Source organism: Manihot esculenta, chromosome 15 (genome assembly GCF_001659605.2).
Source record: "Manihot esculenta cultivar AM560-2 chromosome 15, M.esculenta_v8, whole genome shotgun sequence".
In the NCBI taxonomy this organism is placed as follows: Eukaryota; Viridiplantae; Streptophyta; class Magnoliopsida; order Malpighiales; family Euphorbiaceae; genus Manihot; species Manihot esculenta.
This window is the reverse complement of record NC_035175.2, coordinates 16,445,295-16,468,198: the sequence shown is the minus strand read 5'-3', so window position 1 is coordinate 16,468,198 and position 22,904 is coordinate 16,445,295. Positions and strand designations below refer to the sequence as shown.

The 22,904-nt window shown below is 31.3% G+C and overlaps 2 protein-coding genes and 1 long non-coding RNA gene across 4 annotated transcripts; 2 read left to right on the top strand and 1 right to left on the bottom strand.

Moving 5' to 3' along the window:
* Positions 1-534: 534 nt before the first annotated feature.
* LOC110601350 (alcohol dehydrogenase (quinone), dehydrogenase subunit-like) lies at positions 535-1,503 on the bottom strand. Of its 2 annotated transcripts, XM_043950943.1 has the most exons (3): positions 1,181-1,503; positions 813-1,101; positions 600-730 (listed from the first exon to the last, which is right to left on the bottom strand). In XM_043950943.1, the coding sequence occupies exons 1-3, from the start codon at positions 1,283-1,285 to the stop codon at positions 708-710; spliced, it is 417 nt and encodes a 138-aa protein (XP_043806878.1). In that variant the 5' UTR covers positions 1,286-1,503; the 3' UTR covers positions 600-707. The 2 variants fall into 2 exon arrangements, with proteins under 2 accessions (XP_021594143.1, XP_043806878.1); XM_021738451.2 differs by having other exon boundaries at positions 535-1,101.
* LOC110601351 lies at positions 744-2,369 on the top strand. The gene is made up of 3 exons (XR_002485816.2): positions 744-885; positions 1,214-1,278; positions 1,675-2,369. It is a non-coding gene; the product is annotated as an uncharacterized LOC110601351 (long non-coding RNA).
* Positions 2,370-15,609: 13,240 nt separating this feature from the next.
* Positions 15,610-18,832, top strand: LOC110601118 (galactose mutarotase). The gene is made up of 5 exons (XM_021738133.2): positions 15,610-15,880; positions 15,957-16,006; positions 17,569-17,692; positions 17,871-17,978; positions 18,055-18,832. Exons 1-5 carry the CDS (start codon positions 15,703-15,705, stop codon positions 18,675-18,677), a joined length of 1,083 nt encoding a protein of 360 aa, XP_021593825.1. The 5' UTR covers positions 15,610-15,702; the 3' UTR covers positions 18,678-18,832.
* Positions 18,833-22,904: the final 4,072 nt, after the last annotated feature.

The following is a 22,904-nucleotide window of genomic DNA, read 5'->3' as shown; positions in this document are numbered from 1 at the left end:
CTAAACAGCGTTTTTAGATCTTGTGATATATCGTTACATAATCAAAGGAAATAACAAGCGTAGATCTCTTAACGAGTTTTTTGAATTACGTTTTAATAGTGATTTTAATACCAATAGTAAAATCGAGTTTTCTGGTGATTTTAATACACATAATAAAAGTTATTAGCAAAATATTTTTATTACATTTAGATCGATTCGCCTGTTCTAAATATTACGGTCCATTTCGTCCACATTAAAATGGTTTATATAATAATAATCATTTAAATTTAAAAATGTATTTTTATGATGATATTTATAAATTTTTTATATATTGTAATTTAAAAATAAAATAACAAAAAATTATAAATAAAAATATTAATAAAAATAGGCTTTCATATAAATTATTAATTGAAAAAATATAAAATTAATTGGTTTTGGCATTATTCGTATTAATAATTAGATTTAAAATGAGTTGAGAAAATTTAGAATAAACTTTATTTAGGTTTAAAATGAATTTAGATATTGAAGGTCAGTTGAGAGGATTTTTGCGGTATTCTACCCATTTCTATCCCTGTATGTGATGATAACTAAACTAGTATTCAAAATGAAGAGGTATATGAGAGAAAGAAGAATGACTAACCCCTTGTAGTAAGTTCCAGACATAGTAATAAGACTTGAAGGGTGAGTTTCAAGCTGAGTTGACCACACAAGCTTTCCAGTTGATCTCTTCACAGCAATAATAAAACCAGGGCTATAAATTCCGACAACAAGAAGATCATCATCTGCTATTGTTGGAGTATTTCTTGAAACTATGCTATCATTAGAAAGTATACCAAGAAGGCCTGTTAACTTGTGCAAGTTTTTCTTCCAAATCAGAGATCCATCTGATGCTTTAACAGCATACAGGTAACCATTCGAGCAAGGAAAGTAAAGGGATCCATTGAAAATTGCTGGTGTTGCTGAAATATCTTTTCCTGCATAGAATTCCCATTTCAATTTTAGCTTGGAAACTGTTTTTGGGCTGATGTTGGTTTCTTTGTCTGCATATCTTCTGTTGTAAATGTTTCCTCCATGGTTTAGCCAGCTTTGTGTTGGGTTGTGTTCCTTGCCAGGCCAATACCCCTGAACATAAATTTATCAAAAATGAGAAATTTAAGGATTTATTTCACATTAAAGAGGAGATATGCCAGAAAATTCTTACATAAGAATCTGCTAAGCTTGTGGCGTTTTGCAGACTCAGTATCCACAGAGGAAGAAGAAGAAGGCCAGAAAATTTCCTGCATATTGTTGCTATAGAAGGTACCATGACAGGATCAGGCTTAGTAAATTTGAAGTACAGTAACTGTTTAAATAGCAAACTTCCGAAATATGATTATCCCTTTTTTTTTTCTGTTTGGGGTGTCATTAGATTTGAACAACAAGAAAATAATATTTTATAATTATCATAAATCTAACAGAAACATATAAAATGATCCAAAATTAGACCAAAATGATCAAAAATTAGATATTTAAATTTATATTGAAGCAATCTAGGCAAGAAAGTGAAAACTTTTTTATTCAAAATTTCTTGAGATGATAAATTAATAAGCTCATGATGAAGAATTAATTTTCTTCAGCCATTTTTGTCGAAATCGATGTCATTAACTAATTTTCTTCAGCCATTTGCATTTATGTCAATATCAATTGGAATTGCAGTGATTTTTTTAGCCAATGTAACTGTCCATGCAATGTGAATCCAAGCTGGAGGAGGAATAAAGAAAAGTCAAAATATACCACCTTAAGATGGGCTGAAAAGAGAGCAGAAGTGGTGAAGGCTGTCGGTTGATATTGAATCTGGGTGTCAGAAATCATGTGGTAGCAGACGCTAGGGCTCAAGGCTTAGGCATTCACCAAGCTTGTCTGCGAACATCGACATGGACGAAGACTAAGATATGGGATTGAATAACGAGATGATTGATAACATGAATCTCTGGAATTTGCGGAGTTCTTGAATTATTAGTTGCTTCGAAATAGTAATTCTCGATTTTTTTTTTTTTTTTTGGTTCGTGCACATGACTTTGGAGTATTAAGTCTCATTTTGGTTTTGGCTTGAGAGTTGAGCAGCTGATATTGTTTTCTAAACAATTGTCTACGACCTGTTCGATGTAATGCCACAGTGAAATTTTTTTGCTTTTCCAGATATTTCTTGAGATATAATGTCCTTAGTTTGGAATGGTTAGGGGATTGGAAAACCTGGGACAGTGCAAACTCTACGTGAGCTCCTTTATAAATATTGCACTTGTATAGTTTTTTTTATATAAATTAAATAGAGACAACATTACATGACAATATTGCAACTCCATTGTGGTTATTCTAACTCACTGTTTGTTGATAGGTATTAAAAGTGTTTGTCTCTTTGGTGGGATACTTTAGTTGACTTCGCCTCTTGTTATAAATGTGTGAATTGTCTCATCATTCTGAAAGATATTAAACCATATTGAAAAATAACTTTTCTTTATGGGCATCCAGATAGAATATATAGATATAGTTTATGGAATGTTTTGGCTGCTTTACGACTAGTTATGTCCTTACTATAGTGTTATATTGGTGATTTTAATACTAATGCTTTTATTCGGGATTGTGCTATGTTGGAATTGCCATGGCATCCATTCACCTAGTTTAAATAAGCATTTTGCTAGTAAGCATTTTGGTAGTACTGCTATACAGTGAGATTGGATAGAGCTTTGATGTCCATAGATTGGCAGCAATATTTTCTGTGAGCTCACCTTCTACCCGAATTTTTTTTCTGTGAGCTCACCTTCTATCCGAATTTTTTTTTCAGGTCTAATCATAAGCATCTAATTTTGCTTTTAGATACCCCTTTCCGCAGCTTTGAACCTAAGTGGTTACTCCATCCTTAGTATTCTGATATTGTTTCTTCTACTTGGCAAATGCATGTCCCTGGTTTTTTGCAACGTTTAAAAGCTAGTCGGTCCTCTCTGAATCGATGGCATAGTAGCGTCTTTAAGGGTGACAATTTAAGGATTCAGTCTATTCAGCATCAGTTGGAGGATCTTTATTCCAAACCTTTTACTGCTCGAAGTGTAGTTTTAAAATCTTCATTATTGTATGCTCTCCATAACTTGCAGCAATGAGACAAACTTCACTGAAAATAGGGATTTCGGGTACAAAAGTTGCAAGAAGGTGATCACAATTCTAAGTTTTTTCATTTGTCCATCCTACAAAAACGATATCGCAATATAATTAGTAAATTGCATAGTGACTCTAGTTTATGGGTTGAGGGTAATCCTACGATACAATTTCTAGTGCCAATTTTTTTCAGTATTATTAGCAGGGGTGAAGTATTTAGACTTCTTCCTCACCTTTGGATGATGAGGTTAAGAAAGCAGTATTTGAGTTAGACCACCAAGACTCGTGGTCCTGTTGGCTTCTTAGTTTTGTTTTATCAAAATAATTAGGATTTAATTGCACCTAATCTATATAATATAGTGCGTGGCTTTTACACCAAAAGTTATTTACTAAAGGAGTTTAATAAAACTAATATTATTATCATTTTAAAGTGTGTTAATCCAATTATTTTGTCTCAAATAGACCGATTAGCTTGTGTAATTTTATTTATAAAGTTATTTTCAAGACTCTAATTAATTAGTTGAAGTAATAAATGACTTATTTTACGTCAAAATTATACTACTTATAAATATTGTTAATTTATTTAAAATTTAAATCGTTTGAATTAAAATATAAAGTAATATAAATATTATTTTTTTTCGATTAATTGATTAATTAAAAATAATAATAATAATAATAATATAGGGGCATGTCTCAATTCTCACATAAACCATCAAAATTAAAACTTTACAAATTAATTAAAATTACATTAAAATGTAAAAGGTGCCAATTAAACTAAAATTTTAAATTTTAAATTAAAATATAAATACACACCGTTAAGTTTTTTAAATCAATTGGCTTTATTAAAACTATAAAATACCTATATATTTATTCTCTCTATATATAATTTTTTATACAATTTTTTATTGTGTTGTATAATTAATTACTTAAAAATATTTTAATTATTTAAAACAAGATATTTTTGGTAAAAAGTTAAAAAAATTTTAAAACTTTTATATAAATAAAAATTAATCTTAATGAATTAAAAATATATATATAATATTTAAGGTTAAAAATTATGTGTCTTAAAAAGTTTATTATTAAAAATAAATGATTTAATATTTAGTAATTAATAAATTTATTATTAAAAAGTTTAAAAGTTGTACGTATTTATATTTTAATTTTACTTTAATTAGCACAATTTTTATATTTTAGTGTAATTTTAATTAATCTATAAATTTCTAAATTTAACAATTTATGTGATAATTTAATAATTTAGTTGACATATGTATATTATTATTATTATTTATATAAATTAATAATCAAATAATTAAAAAAGACTTATTATTTAATTACATTATTTTATATTTTAATCTAAATATTTAAATTAAATTAAACATTTAAATTTTGATTTAATTGATCAAACGTTTGCATTTAAATTAATTTTAATTAAATTTTAAAAATCAAAATATAAAGTTCAAATAAAATTTTAAATATAATATTTTATTTTTTTTAAATATAAACTAATTCTGAAAATAATATTAATTTATATTTAACTATTAACTATACTTAAATAATATATTTAATTCTAAAAATAATAATAATTTGGTGAACTTAGAAGATAAATTTTGTTTTATATTAATAATTATATAAATTTTATAATAAATATATTATTTTTAATTATTTTATATACACTGCTTTTTAAATTAAATAATATATCTATCATAAAATATTTATCATTATTACTATAAAATAAAATTTATCACATTAATGATATGAATTATATATTTAACAATTATATCATTTATTTTTAGTTTTATTTTAAAAATTGATTAAAATTATATTAAACATAAATATTAAGTCAATTTATTTAAAATTTAAACGTTTAAATTGAAATATAAAATATACAAATGTTATGTTTTTTGATTAATTAATCAATTAAAAAATAATTATAATAAATTGGTTAGAATTGTAGTAAAATGTATTGGTTGGACTAATTAAATTAAAATTAAAATATTTAAATTAAAATATAAATACACAGAAACGTTAGATTTTTTTAAATTAATTAGCCTTATTAAAACTAGAAAATAGTTATATACTTATTATATATATAAAAAAATTTTATACAATTTTGTATTGTGCTGTATAATTAATTACTTAAAAATATTTTAATTATTTAAAAGAATATATTTTTGGTAAAAAGTTAAAAAATATTTAAAACTTTTATATAAATAAAAATTAACTTTAATGAATTAGAAACAAATAATATAATATTTAAAGATACAAATTATGTGCTTTAAAAACTTTATTATTAAAAATAAATAATTTAATATTTAGTGATTAATAAGTTTTTACCTTTACTACAACCAAATAATATGACATTTAGGAACTGACAAATTTTTTTTGTCTCAAATACTTCATTATTAGAAACAAATAACACTATATATAAAGTCTAAAAGAAAATTATCTCAAGCAAATAATTATAGTAACAAATAACTTATTATGTGTCTCTAAAAATAAATATTGTAGTAATGCCAACTCAATTTCTCTATTCCACCTAATTTTGCCTCAAATAGATTTGTATGAATAAAGAGTGGTAACAGAGTTGTTGGAATGATTTTATAAAGGGTTACTTATGAAATTTAGATTAGATCTAACTCATCTCAAAAGCTAATTCAACAAAAAAGAAGAGTGCCTAAAACTTTTATAAAAACATATCACCTTATTTCAAACCAGTGTAAAATTTAATATTATTTTATAATATTTTATTTTATTCAACATTAATACCTTTTTATTTATTTTTTCAAAGTATACATCTCTCCGTATCAATATGCGACAAGTGCCAATTATAATTTAATAAAAATTCAGTGTAAAATTGATCTAAAAAAATAGAATTGTGTATTTTTAACATCTAACATATATTTTAATGATAAATTTGACATTTTTTATCATTCATATATATATTATAGATGAACTGAGCTGCTTATGAATTATCGAAAGCTCAACTTATAAAAATCAAGCTTTGATTTACTTTTTAAATAAAACAAACGAAACATGATTTTTGCCATGTTTATTACCTGAGCTTGTTTGTATTTAATTCACTAAAATTTATAAGTTTGTTTATTTAGTAGATTTATAATCTAATTTATATACATTCTTATTTAATTGAATTGAAATTATTTAGTTTTAAATTTATTGTCTTAAACCTAAAATTTATTTATTTTGTAAATAAATCAAACTGCTGATGAGTTGCTTAAAATTTAACTCTAAAAGCTCATTCAATTTGGTTTGTTTCTAAATTAGCCAAATTTGAGCTCATTAATCTTTAATTTAAGTTCAAAAAGAGTCAAACTGAAATTCGACTCGAACTTAAAAACTTCAAAGCCAGCAGATTATTTACACTTCGAATGATATTGATCCAACATATAAATAAAAGCCTAGTTCCTTTAGGCTATTATAGGAATCGTTCTAATTTGCAAAATGATGTTTGCTAATATTTTGTTTTATCCTATGTTCATGTTACCTGTGTTGCTAATCATGTAGCACACTACTTAGCTAAGATTACTTATTAGTCACAAAGCTCTCGCTTTCGCTCTCTCTTCCCTTGAAGAGAGAGTTTTGGTTTTTAAGATTTAGCCTCGACTTTTTCAAGAGATGTAAATAGTCTTGTTATTTTTGTGAGACCGCAAATGCGCTCAATGGAGGCTCTTTTGGACTGCAAATTTGTGTTTCTTCTTTTCATTTTTTTCTTGTTAGTTGTGTTGTTGTGTTTTGAATAGATTTGGAGGGCTTCCTGGTTTACTTCAGTTTTTTGATGCTTTGGTAGTGGGTTTCAGAGGAAGTTTGAAAGATGCAGATATGGTCGTTGGCTTTTTCTTCTCCTTTCCTCTCGCTGGCATCGGCTTTTGAGTGGTTCTCTATTGTGACCCAAGCAGTGCATGGTGGTTCGATTGAGGTGTCCCTCCTCTCTCTATACTTGCTTTCACATTCTTGCAACCGTTCAATTGAGACTAGATCAAAAAATATTTGTTTGGGATGAATAAAATATGGCATGACAAAATAAATATGAAAAAATAAAATAAAATGAGACAACACAAAATTTACGTGGTTCGAAAAAAATCCACATAGAGAGGGGGAGCAAAAATTCACTAATAAAATAGGAGAATTACAAAATAAATATAGAGAATAACACTCAAATTAATTTACCCAATCAGAGGGGCGTCAAATTTGCCAATTAAAACTTATTTCTTTTTTCTTGATTTAAAAGAATTTATAGATAGAGAAAATGAGTATCGATTCCACATATACCTCAATTTTATTTAATTTAGATAACTAGTAGAATAAGATAAATAGTTTAAAATAAAAAAAAAAAAGAGAGAAGAAGATAAGCATTGTTTGGAGAAATTAATTTAAAAATAAAACTGAAAGAAGAAAAATAATGTAATTAAGATGGTGAAATAAATCATCAAATTAAATTTTAACTGAACGTAATCAAATTGAGGGGTTGGCAGTTGATTATTGATTAGAAAGATAATTCATTTTATTATTTATTGTTTGGTTATAGTGTTCAAACACGCGAATTCCACCAATTCTTTTTTATAATTAAATTAATCTGCTACGCACTTAAATTAATTCCTAGTTAACCAATAACCCCAACACGCGTGTAGATTTAATTCGTTAACTGCTTTAAGAGAGAAGAACCCAAACTTCATCAATAATAACACGCAAATTATTTAAATCAACTAATCCCTTAACATAAACGAATATGCTAATTATTAGTTGTTATTAACACAATTAAACAATTACGTATTTAATTAGGTTAATTAGCAATATGTTGTTTTTCCAGTAGATTCAATGGACTCCTTGAATTCATAAGAGACAATAATGAAAGTGGTGTTCTTCAAAAATAGAAATTAATTTAAAACAGAAATAAGATGAAGAGAAGATAAGAACATAATCTCACAACTTTGAATAAACCTCAATTTTGATTAACTTTCAATCGAAAAGAAGTGTATAGCCTCTAAGACCCATAATAAAATGGCAAAGAAATAAAGAAAAGAGAAAAAGAAGAAGGTGGCTAGGGGGGGCCGAATATGAGAAAGGAGAAGAGAAAAAAATATGAGATGCCTAGGTTAATTCTTAGGCAGTTTTTATATAGGCTTTTCCCAATAAAAAGATAAATATTCACAATTTAAAATAAACTATACTACTCCTATATTATCACAATCCTAATATGATTATGTTCGCTTCAATTTGAAACTAATCTAAACTCTGTACAGTTGGAAAAATGAGATTATAGCTGGCAAATTCGAATTCTGAAGTCTGTCTGTCGCCTTAGGCAAGGCTGTAATCTCTCCGTCAGAAAATATTCTAATTCAGCCTCTTTTTGTTCATTTTCTGCTAAAATCATGTCCAAAATCAAATTCCAAATAAAAATCAATTGTTTATATCAAAATCATAGCAAAATTATAGAATTTAATATGTAAAAAGTGGTGAGTTTTGCAACTCATCACAAACTCACAATATTTTTCTCTCATCCAATAAAACCCAAAAAAAAAAAAAATCTTACACAATTTTTCTCTTTAACTCAGTGTATATAAATTTCACAAGTTGATACATATATATGTGGGAGTGAGGAGATGGACCAAGTTAGTTCCTTAATCTGCCGTCTTGAATTTCCTTCATTATGAAGGAATTGATAACTTTCTTCATAAAGAATTTACAGCATAGATGGCATATTGATGAAAAAGCCAATGAGAAAATACCACATTAATTTGAGAAAATACCACATTAATTCACAATTTTTCAAGCATGATGCTAGCATATATGCATTAAAGTGAGAGTTTACTAAATTCAAAGCACCGATTACAAATCTCCACCTTGACTTGAATTTTTCCCAATTCAAAATTGGTCGAATTTTCTCCACCTTCTCCACTAGGCCTTTAGACTTTAATTCAGACAAATACCAATCAAGTCCAAGCAATACTTGAATTTGCTAACAATGAGAGGTTTCGTCATCATATCAGCTGGATTATCTGTAATACCAATTTTCTTAACTAAAATATTACCCTAATTGATAATATCACAAATAAAATAATACCTTACATCAATGTGTTTTGTCCTCTCATGAAATATTTGATCCTTTTTCAAATGAATAGCACTTTGGCTATCGCAATGGACGACAGTCACTTGTTGATTTGTACTGAGTTCACCAAATAAACCTTTTAACCAAATAGCTTCCTTTATAGCCTACTGCCATATACTTTGCTTTAGGAATAGATAATGCAAATGTGGACTGTAAAGTAGCTTTTTAGCTGATAGTAGAATTGCCAAGAGTGAACATGTAACCAGTAATGGATCTTCTTTTATCCAAATCACTTGCATAATCTAAATCAGCATAACCAACCACATTGCTTTTAGTCCTTTCAAACTATAAATAGTAATTAGCAGTGCCTCGCAAATATCTCAAAATCAATTTCACTACTTATTGATGTTCTTTTCCTGGATTAAACATGAATCTACTAACCACACTAACTGCATGTGAAATATTAGGGCAAGTACAAACCATAGTATACATAAATTATCAATAGCATTGGAGTAAGGAACATGTGATATATATTCAATATCTTTTTTTGACCGAGGTGATAAAGCAGCTAATAATCTAAAATGAGCAACAAGTGGAGTACTTACAGGTTTCGCACTTTTCATGCCAAAACTCTCCAAGACTTTCTCAATGTAACTCTTCTGAGTTAGATATAATATACATGTAGTTATATTTCTTTGAATCTCCATACCCAAAATTTTCTTGGCTGCTCCCAAATTCTTTATTTCAAATTCACCACTCAATTCGTTCTTTAATCTGTTGATCTCAGACATATTCTTGGCAGCAATGAGCATACCATCAACATACAATAATAAATAAATGAATGAGTCATCAGTAAGTTTTCTAAAGTATACACAACTATCATATTGGCTCCTCAAATAACCATGTCAAATCAGAAAAGAGTCGAATCATTTATACCACGATCGAGGAGATTGTTTCAAACAATGACTTCTTCAGCAGAAAAACATGGTCTTGTTTCCCTTCAACTTGAAAACCCTCAGGTTGTTGCATATAAATCTTCTCCTCGAGCTCACCATGTAGGAAGGCAATTTTAACATCCAATTGCTCTAGCCCTAAATCATACATGGCAACTAATGCAAGCAAAACACGAATAGAGCTATGTTTAACAACAGGTGAGAAAATATCATTGAAGTCAATTCCACGAACCTGACTATAACTCTTTGCAACCAATCGTGCCTTGTATCTACCATCTTTAACACCTAGAATACCCTCTTTCTTCTTAAAAACCTATTTGTATCCAATAATCTTCTTATTTTGTGGTAGGTTTACCAACTCCCAAGTCTTGTTCTTGTAGAGAGATTTCATCTCCTCTTGCATGGCAACTAGCCATCTAGCTAAATCATCACAAGAGATTGCCTCTGAATATGTGGAAGGTTCATCACCAGCTTTAGTTTCTTGTGCTACCGACATTGCAAAAGGAATATAATTTGTATCAAGCAACCCGTTATGGACTTTTCTCTTTCTTTTGTGCCTTAGACTTTCTATTTGTTGTGATGTTTCTAATTGAATAGGAGAAGATAATTGAAATTGGGCCTTCTTGTGACGAATCATCATGTATAGGTGCACACTCCACCTCAAACTCCACCGTACTAACTGGATCCTTTAGACTCGTGTTTGGCTCCACAACTGCATCTTTTGAACTTGAATCTAGTGAAGCAGATGATTCCTTAAGCATCTCATATTCATTAAATATGACATCTCTACTGATTACTGATTTTGGCGGATCATGATCTGAAAGTCATACTTTATATCCCTTGACACCAAATGGATAACCAATGAAAATATATTTTGTGGATCTAGGCACCAATTTTCCACTATTGGTATGAACATAAGCAGGACAACCAAATACTCTCAATTAGAATAATCAAGAGGATTACCAGACCATACCTCTTCAGAAGTCTTTAACTCAACAGTTGTGAATGGAGAACGATTCACCAAATAACAGGCTGTAGAAGCTGCTTCTGTTCTGAAATCTTGAGACAAGTCAGAATTAGACAATATGCAACGAACATTTTCTAACAAAGTTCTATTCATGCGCTCTGTAATACCATTTTGCTGTGGAGTCCTTCTGGCTGTAAGATGTCTGACAATGCCTTCATCTTTGCAGATCTTGTTAAATTCACTTTCGCAAAACTCTAGTTCATTATATGTATGGAGCGTCTTAATATTCTTGCTTGTCTGCTTTTCAGCCAAAGCCTTCCACTGTTTAAAAGTAGCAAATACATCATTCTTGTATTTTAGAAAATAAACCCATACCTTCCTGGAGTAGTCATCAATGAAAGTAAGCGTGTACCGCACACCACCTTTAGAAGGAATACGAGCAGGCTCTCAAAGATCTAAATGAATTTAATCCAAAGTACCTTTATTTTTATGGATTACAGTACATAAACTGACTCGCTTCTATTTACCAAAGATACAATGTTCACAAAACTCTAATTTAGATGTACTATGGCCATAAAGAAGACCCCATTTGCTTAAGATTTTCAAACCTCTTCCACTCATATGTTCTAGCCTCATATGCCATAATTCTGTAGTATCAGAATCTGATATTGAAGAAGAGACATTAATAGTACTTGTAACAATAGATGCTTGTAGTACATAATATCTACTAAGACCTTTCATCACAGTAAGAGCACCCTTCACGACCTTCACAAAATCTCCATCTCTGATGAATGTATGACCACCCATTACTAGTGTTATCAAAGAGATGAGATTTTTCTTAATGTATAGAATATGTCGAACACCAGTCAATGTCCTAATTATACCATCGTGCATTTTGGAGCTTGACTGTATCGATTTCTCAAACCTCATAAGAATCATTATTAGCCATCAACACAATATCAACAATAGGCTCATAAGTGAAGAACCACTCTTTATTGACACATATATGAAATGAGGCAGCAGTATCTAAGTACCAATTTTGCTTAGATTTGGGTATAGCTTTAGTAACAGAAAGAACATTAGAAACGACAACATCTTCCACCATACTGGTTTCAGCAAGCTTGTTCTGGTCAATTTTGTTGTTTTGCTTATTTTTCAACTTGAAGCAATCAGTCTTTATGTGCCCATTTTTCTTACAGTAATTGCAAGTTATATTTCTATATTTGAATTTTGATCTTGATTTAGGTCTGTTACTGCTAGCAAAATCTCTATTGGTAGACCTTTCTCTAACAATCAAGCTTTCTGCTGGACTATCATTTTTGGAAATAAGCTTTTTATCCATAAGCTCTTTTGAGAACAAAGCTGACTTGACCTCCTCCAAAGATAATGTTGACTTATTAAAAATAAGAGTATCTCTAAAATATTTATAGGACGAAGGTAAAGAATGAAGCAACATAGAGCTTGGTATTCCTCTTCATAATCAATATCCATATTTTTTAAATCCATTAAAATAGAACTAAATTCATCAATGTGAGATTTTAGGGATGTACCTTCTGCCATCGTAAGCATGCACATACGATGCTTCGCAACCAATTTTGTTGTAAGGTTCTTCATTATATACAATGACCCAAGCTTAGTCCACAAACTCGCTGGAGTTTTCTCATTAATGACTTCTCGCAAAACCTCATCAGAAAAACATAATTGAATGGCAACCAAAGCTTTTTATTCCATCTCCTACTTCTGATCATCAGTCATCGACTATGATAATTTCTCAATCCTAATAGTGCTTTTTGTAACCCGTTCCGTGTCAAAATAACCTGCATCTTCACTTGCTATAAGGCAACACTAACATTACTGTCAAGTTTCTCAATATCAAATTTTGTCATAGCCATACCTAATCTCAAAATAAATACTAGACGTAGTTCTGATACCAGTTTATTGAGGTTAGATCAAAAAGTATTTATTTGGGATGAATAAAATATGGCATGACAAAATACATATGAGAAAATGAAATAAAACGAGACAACATAATTTTTATGTGGTTCGGCAAAAGCCTATGTTCATGGGCGAAGGGGAGCAAAAATTCACTAATAAAATAGAAAAATTACAAAATAGATGTGGAGAATAACACTCAAATTAATTTATCTGAACTCATAATATTTTTCTCTCACCCAATAAAACTAAAAAAAAAATCTCACATAATTTTTTCTCTCCAATTCTAATTCTAAATTTCACAAGTTGATACAGATATATAGAGGGAGTGAGGAGGTGGACCAAATTGGTCCCTTAATCCTCCTTCTTGAATTTTCTTCATTATGAAGGAATTGATAAATTCCTTCATGAAAAAAGAATTTACAGCTCAGATGACATATTGATGAAAAAGCCAATGAGAAAATATTATATCAATTCACAATTTTCCAAGCATGATGATGGTATATATGCATCAAAGTGAGAGTTTACTAAATTTAAGGCACTGATTACACATTTTGATGAAACGTGAGTTGCATTTTTTTGTTTATTCTTGTTCAGCTTTTCGATTGCTTTCTTAGTGCTTCAGTGTGTTTGCGTGTCTTTTTTAGACTACGATTTGAGAGTTAGTTGTTTTGTATCAAGCCAGCAACGACGAGCTTTTTCTAGTAATTGTAGGTGGCAGTTCTTTGCTTTCCAACCAGGTTGGATGAGTCATGTTTTCTGGGTTAGGGTTCTAGGAAGAACAGTTTGTTTTTCTGTTGAGCTTCTATTTTATTGGCTCTAGAATCTCATTATGTTATATTTTTTAGATCTTATATCTGATCAGGATGTAATATTTGAGTTTCTTGCCTTCAATCAATGAATCTCCTATCTTTAGAAAAAAAAAAAAAAAACTAAGATCACCTTTTTAAAAAAAATATAGTTAGTCTCAATTGTTATGGTTTATTCAATCTCAAGATATTATAAACTTTAAGGATGATTTTAGTATCAATGAGGTAAAATTTTTTATTTTAGTTCACTTATTTATAGAAAATAATTTATATTTAAAAAATATTTTCTATAAAACATTATTTTTGTAAAATATTTATATATATTGTGTATTGATAAGGTATTTAAAATTTAGAAAATGACCTTTTTCTTTTGAAAAAAAAAAGTTTCCTTTAAAAAAAATTAATTTTTTTAATTAAAAAATATTTTTAATTGATTAAATTTTTTGAGTGTTTTAAATATTAAAATATTAAAAATATTTTTTTATAAAATAAATGGAGTTTTATATAATTTATATTTTTCTTTTTTAAACAATAAAATTAAGAACTTATATTTAAAACTGGCAGATATTTTAAAATTATATTTAAAATAAAAAATATTTTTCATGAAATAAAAAGAATTTTAATGAAGTTTATTTTTTAAAACAATAAAACTAAGAATTTATATTTAAAATTAGCGAACATTTTAAAATTATATTTAAAGTACAACTATCACTTGGCTGGTTGTTTTATAAAATGACAAAGGCGTGGACTTTTGATTGACAAGATGACACGAGATCCGTCAAACCCGGACTTAGTTACTTACATTATCCTTCCAAATTTTAAATAATAATTTAACGTATCAAGACAATCTACACTGCAAACCGCTGTTATAACCTAGACCCATTAGATATAATTAATTTTAAATTTTAAATAAATTATCTAATAAAATTATATATTTAAATGATATATAATAAGTAAGTTAATTATCAACTCATTATTTTCATTTTTACTTGTAAAAATGTTATTTCTATTTGAATATAATGTATGCGATGTACATATTTCTACAATTTATTTATTTATTTGATCATTAATTTAGTAATATTTAATATTTTTATATATTTTTTTATTTTTTATTTAATTTCATCTAATTTTTTTATTTTTAAATTCTTTTGAATTTGAAACCAAATTAACTTTTCAGAATTTGCGCTTAATTGGAACCGAAACTAGAGCAAAAATTGTAAAAAGATTATTATCATTTTAAAATCGAATCGAATTAGATTTGTTTAATTTAAATTACTTTTTATTTAAATTGATTTAATTTTTATAAATATTAAAATTTTAATTTTTAAAAATCATTCACCCATAATTAAAATATATTTTAATAATAATATTAATTTGTTATAATAGTTATTATCTGTTTAACAGTAAATAGTTATTTAGGTAGTATTTAATTAAATGCTATAAAAAAATAACTTTTCATAATTAACTCTCTCAACTATTCAGATATTAGTGTTGTGAACCAAGGGCAAATTAAAATTAGTTGGAATAGTTGGCTTCCGAAAGAGATGGTTTAGAATTGAAAACAAAAAGAATTCCAGACTCATCTAAGAAAAACATTTGGAAAAGTAAAATCAAGAAAATTAATAATAGCATATTTTTCTGGTAAATAATTGCAAGTGGGTTCCAAATGGACAAAACAAAAGAATCTTTTTTTCAAATTTGTCCCAATAAAAAGTCAACAAATCAAATGGCCCTATCATCAGTCTAGCAAATAAGATCAAAGCTGAAAAGTAAAATATACTACTTCTTCTTCATTATATTCTTGGATAACCCACCACTTCCTTTTCATTCCTCTCTATCTCTCACTTCCTCTAATCTTACAAGTTAAAGATGGGTAAATTCTGTCTTGTGTTTTGCATAAGCATTCTTGTAGCTTTTGGGGAAGTCATCAATGGCTACCAAGAGGAAGAAAAGATAGGAGTTTATGAGCTGAAACAAGGAGATATCTCCTTGAAGCTCACCAACTATGGTGCTCGTATCATCTCTCTGTTTCTTCCTGACAAAAATGGTAATTAATTTATTGATTACTTCTTAATTATGTATTTATCTTGTTCTTGAGCTTAACGATCGATGATTAACAACAGGAAAACTGGACGATGTTGTTCTGGGTTATGATTCTGCACAGGACTACAAGGTGAGTTTTGTTTATTTATTTATTTGTTTTTACTTTTGTTTCTTGCTTTGTCTTTTGTTTTAACCTTTTGGGAAAATTGTTATTGTGGTTGGAGGGGTTTTACTCCAACTCACATGCATTGGTTACAGAAAACCAGGTGCTGCTGGTTTCCCAGAAATAATGGACCACAACCACAAAAAAAAAAAAAAGAAAAAAAAAAAAGGATTTTTTCAATCATAATTTAGACTATACTTGACAATGTTGTTGAGGCTTAAGTCATTGAATATATTAATTAAAAAATAAAAAATAAAATATTTTTGCAAACTGTTTTATTTAAGAAAAGTCATCTAAAATTATTTATTTGATTTAAATTTTATTATAATTTTTAAAATTAAAAAATTAACTAATAAATTTTTTTATACCATAAAATTCTCGTAATAATTCTCTCCATGTTACAACTTCTTTTGGAGGTAATGATTAAAAATACGAATATTTAAATTTACATTAAGTTAAATTAGAATAATAAATTAAATTTAATGAGTCAAATTTGTTTTTAAATAATTTTATGGATTAAAAATATTAAATTTTATTTTTTATTTATAATTAAAATATTAAATAATTTAAAATAAAAATAAATGGAATGATTCACAAATTAAAATCCTAACAAGTGTTTGTTTATTTATTTTTTAGTAATAATTTCAAATTAGATTTTAGTAAAAAATAAAATTTAATATTTTCAGAATTTTTTTTTTGAAATGGGATATTTTCAGAATTTTAATGACAATTTAAGAATTAAAATTTATACTTGGGATTATCAGCTTTGTTTATTTATTACGGTATAAAAATCTTATCCGGAGATATTAAAGAGGTGCTGAGACTTCCAGGAGGCCCCACCTCATTGGAAGAACTTTCTAAGAGGTTGCTAATCTTTTCCTATAATAATTGCAGAACAATCCTTCTTCTTTTTGGACAACATCAAAATAATTAAAATTTTTATATATTTATTAAAAAATATATTTATTTTAGAAAATATAATAAAAAATTTTAATTATATTTATTTTAAATATATTAAATTTTATTAAATATTAATAATTATTTAAAAATAAAATAAAATAAATAAAATTATAATAATTAATTAATTATTTTAATTTAAATCAAATATTACTCGTTCTACATATCCTTCAAATTGCACTATTTTTCTAGAAATGAATTGTTTTTTTCTTTTATTAATTGTCACTTCCGCTTTATTTGACCTCAGAATTTTCTTCCTATACCATATATTTTCTTTGGTCCACGTGTACAAGTTTTTTTTTTCCAGATTTATCACCGTTTTGAATTTCAAGACTAAAAAAATATATTTTGATATTATTTTAGTATTTGGTAATAAAAAAATATTACATTTATGTTTAAAATTTTAATTAATATATTTATAAAATTTCTTTTATAATAGCAATGGGTAAATATTATTAATTAAATTATATAAAAGCTTAACATATTCAAGTATTAAATGGTTAATAATTAATTGGGTTTAAATTTTGTAATTTTATGGGTATGATACCCTAATGATTGTGTTGTTCATACAGAACGACACGTCGTATTTTGGAGCAACTGTTGGAAGAGTTGCTAATAGAATTGCTGGTGCTCAATTTACTTTGAATGGAACTCAATACAAACTAGTTCCTAATGAAGGGAAGAACATGCTTCATGGTAATTTATTTCTTATTCTTCTCAATACCCTTTCTTCAATTTAATTACATCTAGTAAACCAAAGAATTCACCCAAATCCTTTTCTTCAAGTTCTTTGAGGGATGATTTTGAGTGTCCAATTTTCCACCATTTTCCTAGAAAATTAACTTGGTTTTTTTTAATGCATAATCAACTTCAGGTGGCCCTAAAGGATTCAGCAAGGTGGTTTGGAAAGTTAAAAAATATAAACCGGATAGCCGTTCTCCCCATATTATCTTTATCTATCACAGTCTTGACGGAGATCAAGGTGAGTATATCATATAAATTGTGGAGATGATTCAAGTAATATGCACAATTGAAATTTCTTGAATCGTTTGGTGCAGGATTCCCTGGGAATCTTCGTGTGGCTGTGGGCTACACACTGATAGGAAACAAGTTGAGTATAACAATGAAAGCAAAAGCTAAAAACAAAGCAACTCCGGTGAATCTAGCCCAACACGCCTACTGGAACTTGGCCGGCCAAAACAGCGGCGATATTCTCTCCCAAGAACTTCAACTCTTTGCTTCCCACTACACTCCCGTCGACAACCAGCTCATCCCCACCGGGAAAATCGTCTCCGTTAAAGGAACGCCATACGATTTCCTTAAACCCTACACCATTGGAAGCAGGATCAAGCAACTAGCTAATGGCTACGACATAAACTACGCCATTGACGACAGTGAAAAGAAGAAGAAGACGATGATGAAGAAAGTAGCCATTGTCAAAGACAAGAAGTCAGGAAGAGCATTTGAGTTGTTCAGTAATCAACCTGGTGTCCAATTCTATACAAGCAACAGTTTGACACAGAAGGGCAAAGGTGGATTTGTGTATAAGCCTCATGCAGCTCTTTGCTTGGAGACTCAAGGGTTTCCTGATGCTGTGAATCACCCAAACTTTCCTTCACAGATTGTGAATCCTGGAGAGTCTTATAATCATTACATGCTGTTCAAGTTTTCTGTGTATTGAATAAATTCATAGGATCATGACTCTCTGTATTTAGTTTCCCTGAAATTATGAAGTAAGTTTTTGTAGTATTAGGCTCAGGCAAATGAATAATTGTAGTATTATAATCTCAAGGATGCTTTATGATCTGAAATCCAGAAGAAGGTAGGGTTTTGGTACGTGTGAGTGAGTTTAGTTTTTCTGGTTACTTCCTTACTTCCCTATATCTCTCCTCTTTTGTCTTCTAGCGACGTGTCCTTATTATGAAGGATCGTACGTATAGACGTCCCCTTTTTTCTATTATTAGACGGCTATTTAATTTCCTCCAGTACCTGTATGGATCTGGTCTTGGATGCATAGGAGTCTATAACCCTACTAACCCATCAAATTGAGTAACATGGACTTTGATTTTTTGGGCCTTGACTGTATTAGGTTAGACCTGTTAGTCTGAGGCCTGGGCCGTGCCCAAGAAAATGGACCGGTGTGCTGGGTTGCCATGAGACTCTGACCTGACCCTCTCTTATTAGTTTAGTAAGGACAGGGGTGTTTGAGGTCCAACTATTATCAAGTACCCCTTTACTCGCTCGTTAATTATTCCATAATTAATGACGGAGGAAATCCCGATGTCCCAATTATTACTGTGCGGCTCTAGGAACGCTTTCATCAAAATGTCTTTTCTCTGCCTTTACCCATTTCAAACTTTCGCTTCTGATTTCACTCGCTATTCCGCCTCTTGCCTTCTGCTATCTTGCTCTCCTCTTTTTTTTTGTGACCCTCGCCTTTTCAATCAGAGGTACGTCTTACTCCTCCATGGATCCCTCTAGAATTCCTGATGTTGTGGGTTTGGTCTCTTCTGTCACCCCTTCTTCCCTTTCTCGTTATTTCTCTAGCAACTATGCCGACAACACCATCTATAGAATTAGGGTCCCTCTTCCTAATAAGAGGATCATACTTCCTAATCCCCCTCCGGCAGGTCTAATAGATGCGCAACAGAAGCGTAGCTTAGTCTTTTTTGTCAAGCAGCGCAATCTAAGGCTGACCTTCCCCTTCACCCCCTTCTTCATCGAGGTCTTCCGTCACTTTAGGGTGACTCCTCGGATACTTTCTCCAAACTTCATCTTGTTCATATGCTGCTTCGAGTCTATTTGTTTGTGTTGGGGTTTTGCCCCCTCCATCGAGTTATTATGTACCTTCTTTCACCTAGTCCGGTCCAACCATGGGTTTCACTACTTTGGTCCCTGAACTGGGTTGTGTAATACCTGGCTAGACCCTGGCATCGGAATTTTTACCTTCCGGCGGAATCTCCGTTGGAATCCGGAATTTCTCGGATGTCGGAGCCTTTTAGAAGGGTAAAATAAAGGTTTTCTAAAATGTTTTCATATGTTTTTATTGTTTTAATGAAGAAAGAAATTGAGTTTTGAAAAAAAAAAAGAGTTTGGAGGGAAACCTTGGTTCGGCCGCCGAACCTCATGTTCGGCCGTCGAACATGGGGCAGATGTAGAGGTACTTTTGACCCCCGAAAGTGGTCTGGCCAGCCACCTATAAATGGCCCCCTGTTCGAAAATGGGCGAGTTTTCTCTCTCCATTTCCGGGCAAGGTGAGTCTCTGCCACCCCTTGTCGATCTTGTGCTTTTCCTTCAAGTCTCTCATGATTTTTATGAGCTTGTACCTTTGTTTTGAAGATTTTAAGTTAAGATCAAAGTTTTGAAGCTTTGAGACCCCCGGAGCTCATCCCTCCTTATCTCCGAGTTTGGGATCGCATCTCCTCTCGATCTTCAAGAGATAAGTGTAGATCCTCCTCTTCTTTTAGGTTTTAAGTAAGTTTTAAGGGGTTTTATGGGTGTTTAATGCATGTTTAGGCTAGTTGTAAAATGTTAGGGTTTATGTTAGTTTGATGTTAAATGTGATGATGTGTGATGTTTGTTGGGGTATAGGCTAGTTTTATGCCCCTATATGCTTAATGATGTATTTATGCATGCTTTTGAGTGTTGAGTGTAAGTTTGGAGGGTTTTGGGAGGCTAGATAAGAGAGGCGAATCGGGTTCTGCCATTCCGGAGAACCCAAGTTTGGCCGCCGAAGCCATGTTCGGCCGCCGAACCTGCCTGTGGAGGCAGCTTTAGGCCGCCTAAACTGGCCCCCGAAAGTTGGACTTTCGGCTCTGGAGGGGAGTTTCGGCCGCCGAACCTGCCCTCGAAGGTTAGTGACTTTCGGATCTGGAGGGAGTTTCGGCCGCCGAACCTACCCCCGAAAGTGCCTGACTTTCAGATCTGGAGGGACCTTCGGTCGCCGAACCTGCCGCCGAAAGTCCCCTGTCAAGCCTTCCTTTGCCTGTTTTGCATGCATGTTTCATGATGTTTTAGGGGGTTTTTGGGGAGTTGTTTAGAGTCATGTTAGAGTATGTTTGGTCCCTCATTTAAGTCCATCTGTGTAGGATTAGACCTAAGGAACCGAGGTGATCAGCAATGAGATAGCTGCTTCAGAGTTAGTTCAGAGTCAGCCAGAGGTGAGTAGAACTAAACTAATCTTTTATTTCAAGAAATTAAATGTTTTAAGCATGCTCATGCATCATGTATATGAAATAGGTTGGATGCATTAGATTTTACGAATATGCTGCATTGCATAAATGGTTGTTGATGTGGATGGACAATAGGACGATCCATTAGCCCTCTAGATATTATGTTATGTAATAGAAGTCCTGAGGAGCCCCACCGAGGGCCGGGCACAGAGCTTATGTATGTAATAGAAGTCCTGAGGAACTCCACCGAGGGCCGGGCACAGAGTAGAGGGATTTTTGGGTCAGTCCATCCGTGATGTGAATTGTTTGTGTTGTGATGCATTCCATGAAAGCATATGTTTATTAAATTGTTTTTACTATTCTGCTCACTGGGCTTTTGTAGCTCACCCCTCTCCCCTAACCCCCAGGTTTGCAGGAGCACAGGTAGCTATGGGAAAGTTAACAAGGCTATGTTTATGTAATAGATTAGTAGTGGACATGTAATGTAAAATGGTATAAAGTAATGTAATGTAGAGAAATGTTTCATGGTTTAGTATTGTGCTTGGCCCTATCAGTAGTGGTAAATCCCTTTTCGTACATGATCTATATGAAATGTTTTAATAATGGGAAATGTTGAACCAAGCTTGATGTATGTTATGTTGACCCACTAGAGCATTTGATGAGGGCTTTAGTAGGGGGTTTTATGTTTACAGTTATGGTGCATGCACAGGTCAAGCTTGGTATATGAAAAGTTTAAAGTTTTTATGAAAATGTATGATCACGTATGGGATTTTATCAGATGTACAGGATGTATGTTAGGCTTACTACTAGTTCCGGTAACCTTAAGTCGATCTGAATTCTAGCGCCGGTAGCGGTCAGATTTTCGGGTCGTTACAGGTTGTCTATATTTGTGGGGTACAAGGACTCGATCAAAGGCTTGGCTGACGCTTTTGTGGTAGTTGAATTGAAAGAAAGCTCTGGGATCAGCTGGGATGTCGATCTTTCTTGAGGGGAAATTCCCCAAGGCTACAACAACTTTCCTAGATTAACCCTAGTGGACCAAATCTGCCTCATTCAACTGACCTCTCTGTCGAGGAAATACGATGTCTGAAAGTGTATGTTTATATCCAACCTTCGGGACTTCCGGGAAGCTGTTATTATTATTTCTCTATTGTTCTTTCTTGTCGTATTTTTTTCTCTTGTGGCTCTGAATTTTAACTGGGTTGGTGTTTCTTTTTTCAGCTTCTACTATGCCCATGGACAAGATCAGATTGCCCAAGAATTTTACCCTATCTCGGGAGAGTATGAAGGCGATCCTGGCAGCCTTCAAGACCAACAAATTTGTGGCCGACGTGACTCATGAGGTTTTTCATGCCGCCGAATCTACACCCGTATCTCGCCATGCTACTTCTACCTCGGCACCTTCCCGGGCTCTGGTGCCTATGGCCGAGGGTTTTCGCTCCGCCACATCCGGGACCTCTATCCCTGCTAAAGCTTCGGCTTCAGTCGAGACCCCCCTGCTCCCAAGAAAGCCACCAGGGAGCCTGTTGCACTCAGTGAGTCTGTGGGGATAGCTCGGAAGAAGGCACCGAAGCGGCTCCTTTGGATATCCTGCCTATCCAGGCCGTGAGGGCCGTCGTAATTGGGAGCTAGGCTACCAAGCGAGCCTGAACTGCCGAGACTACAACCGAGAGCAGGGCTACTAAACGCATTAGCACTTCTGAGCCCGCAAAGGCAGCCCCCTCTCCTTCAGCCGA

What these genes read in the sequence shown, in the direction of transcription:
- LOC110601350 (XM_021738451.2), bottom strand. Translation starts at nt 1,285, where the DNA reads ATGGTACCTTCTATAGCAACAATATGCAGGAAATTTTCTGGCCTTCTT. An exon ending in CAAGCTTAGCAGATTCTTAT is followed by an intron (nt 1,102 to 1,180) that starts GTAAGAATTTTC and finishes ATTTATGTTCAG; the next exon opens with GGGTATTGGCCTGGCAAGGA.
- LOC110601118 (XM_021738133.2), top strand. Translation starts at nt 15,703, where the DNA reads ATGGGTAAATTCTGTCTTGTGTTTTGCATAAGCATTCTTGTAGCTTTT. An exon ending in ATTCTGCACAGGACTACAAG is followed by an intron (nt 16,007 to 17,568) that starts GTGAGTTTTGTT and finishes TTGTTCATACAG; the next exon opens with AACGACACGTCGTATTTTGG. An exon ending in CAGTCTTGACGGAGATCAAG is followed by an intron (nt 17,979 to 18,054) that starts GTGAGTATATCA and finishes CGTTTGGTGCAG; the next exon opens with GATTCCCTGGGAATCTTCGT.